The following is a 2500-nucleotide window of genomic DNA, read 5'->3' on the forward strand; positions in this document are numbered from 1 at the left end:
TATTTAAAAAATTAATTCAAACACATACATACATGTACACATAATCACAGACACATACCTCTTTAAGGCATGCTTTAGAAAATATATCAAGTTCATTAGTAAACATAGAATAAATAAACAAATGCATTACCTTTGCTGTAAACCTTTGTAGAACCTCGACTATCTACGAGAAGAGTACTATTTATGCAGACTACACAGACTTTACTATAAGGAGAAGCAAATACTAACATTTGCATCTTCAATTCAAAAATAAAACTCAAATAAAAATAAAAATAAGATTAAATTGATATATACAAATCAAGCCATCAAAAGAGATACTAGAAGGAATGTTCTGTAAAGACAAATAGCACAGTGCTTCAAGAAGGAGTATAGATAATCTGGCAATCACTTCTTACAGGAAGCTACATCAACTAAAAAGTTCAGAATGTTCTTTAAGAATCTCATAGCAAGTCATACCATGTAACTATTGATTAAACTTACAATCACAATATGCTGCGATGACTGTAGATCAAACTACCAAAGGCTGAAGACAGATGCACTCACAGAGCAAAACTTGAGGTTTGGATCGCCTCATTTAAAGATCTTAGTGTGTCAACATGACAGGACTCTCCATAACAAAAATGGCTGGATGTTTTGTACTATGCAATCATTTTCATCAAATAACATATATAGAATTTTAAGTCAGTTTACAAAATATTTCTAATTGTTATTTTCCTAAGCATATGCCTACTATTTTTAAAGAATAGTATCACAGTGTTTCCAGCATGTTACATAACCATTACCTACTATAACTAGACACTATCATTATTAGAATAATTCACTTTGAGGGACCTACATTATCTTTCCTAGTTAATTACTTTTATCACTTAACATTGTCACATCCTTCATGATCACTTTAGCCTATGCATTATTACAATGTAGCATAGCCTACTAATACCCTCATACAGATAAACATAACAACATAGAGAAAAACAGGAAAAAACACTAATATGCCAAAGGCCTTTTTCACTTTAATGCTTCTTCAGGGCAGAAGTGAAAAGGGAAAAGTATTTTTCGGTACATTTTTGTATTTTCTATTTTTCATGTTGTTGCTTTGTTTATAATTCATTCAGTAATATTATTATACATCATAAAAAATACAATAATGAGTCACTCACTTACAACAGATTTCTCTACAGTCTACCATGTAAAACAAACCTTAAATCAATATACAATACAGAATACAAAATCAAATAAGACTAAACATAATAATTTGCTACATAGAGCAAAATATACAAAAATTAACAAAATCATGAGTAGTACATAGAATAAAGGAATCTTAAGTAAACTCATATATTCTATACATTTGCTTCACATTGTATGATCAGGGCAGTCTCTAATGATAGTCGAGGCTCCACTTAATCTAACTCAAAGGTCCCAGTTTTGTTCTAAGATAAAAGAAAAGCATTTGATATTAGTAACAATATGCAAATCTACACATGCTGTGTAGTAGTAATATCTGTGTGTTTTTGAGAATGGGAGGGGGGGTAGAGATCAGAGCAGGAAAGAATATAAAGAGACAGAGAGAGAGAAAGTACATGTATACATGTATATATGTATGTATGTATATATATATATATATATATATATATATATATATATATATATATATATATATATATATATATATATATATATATATATATATATATATATATATATATATATATATATATATATATATATATATATATATATATATATATTATATATATATATATATATATATATATATATATATATATATATATATATATATATATATATATATTATATATATATATATATATATATATATATATATATATATATATATATATATATATATATATATATATTATATATATATATATATATATATATATTAATATATATATATATATATATATATATATATATATATATATATATATATATATAATATATATATATATATATATATATATATATATATATATATATATATTATATATATATATATATATATATATATATATATATATGTATGTATGTGTGTGAATGTGTTAGTAACTGCAAGCCCATACTAAACCTTGTGACATTCACTACAGCCTCAAGTCTTTTGTGTATCATGAGGTGGATATATTTAATTTATTCTGAATGATGTTAATTACCCCTTTCAGAGACTTCATTTTCATCTCCAGCTCAGCGTTCTTTATCTCAGCATTGGAAAGATCTTGCTGAGCCTTGCTCTTGTATTCCGACAGCTGATCCTTCTGTCTCTTCAGCTCACCCACAGCACTCTGCAGGTCTGCTACGCGCTCCTCCAGCTGCCGGCGCTCAGCATCACTTCTTGCCAGCTGGCTCTGAGACTAAAAGGCATAGTGGAATGAATATTCCATCACTGTGGATACTTGAACTAGGTCACCTACTGGAATCATAGATAATACAAACTTACAGAAGTGCACAAGCCTTGTTTGACTTATATTAAATGATCTGCAAT

At 27.4% G+C, this 2500-nt stretch overlaps 1 protein-coding gene across 10 annotated transcripts in view; it reads right to left on the reverse strand.

The window, feature by feature from the left end:
* Positions 1 to 2500, reverse strand: part of LOC122255364 (uncharacterized) — a 217062-nt gene that overhangs the window by 14735 nt on the left and 199827 nt on the right. For all 10 annotated transcript variants that reach the window (XM_086531097.1, XM_086531096.1, XM_086531095.1 and 7 more), the window contains exon 34: positions 2172 to 2369. In XM_086531097.1, coding sequence (XP_086387223.1) covers positions 2172 to 2369 — 198 coding nt within the window. The remainder of the gene's footprint in view (positions 1 to 2171; positions 2370 to 2500) is intronic.

The sequence above is a fragment of the Penaeus japonicus genome, unplaced genomic scaffold, assembly GCF_977035675.1.
Source record: "Penaeus japonicus unplaced genomic scaffold, GWHDUDI00000001_assembly GWHDUDI00000035, whole genome shotgun sequence".
NCBI classification, from domain to species: Eukaryota; Metazoa; Arthropoda; class Malacostraca; order Decapoda; family Penaeidae; genus Penaeus; species Penaeus japonicus.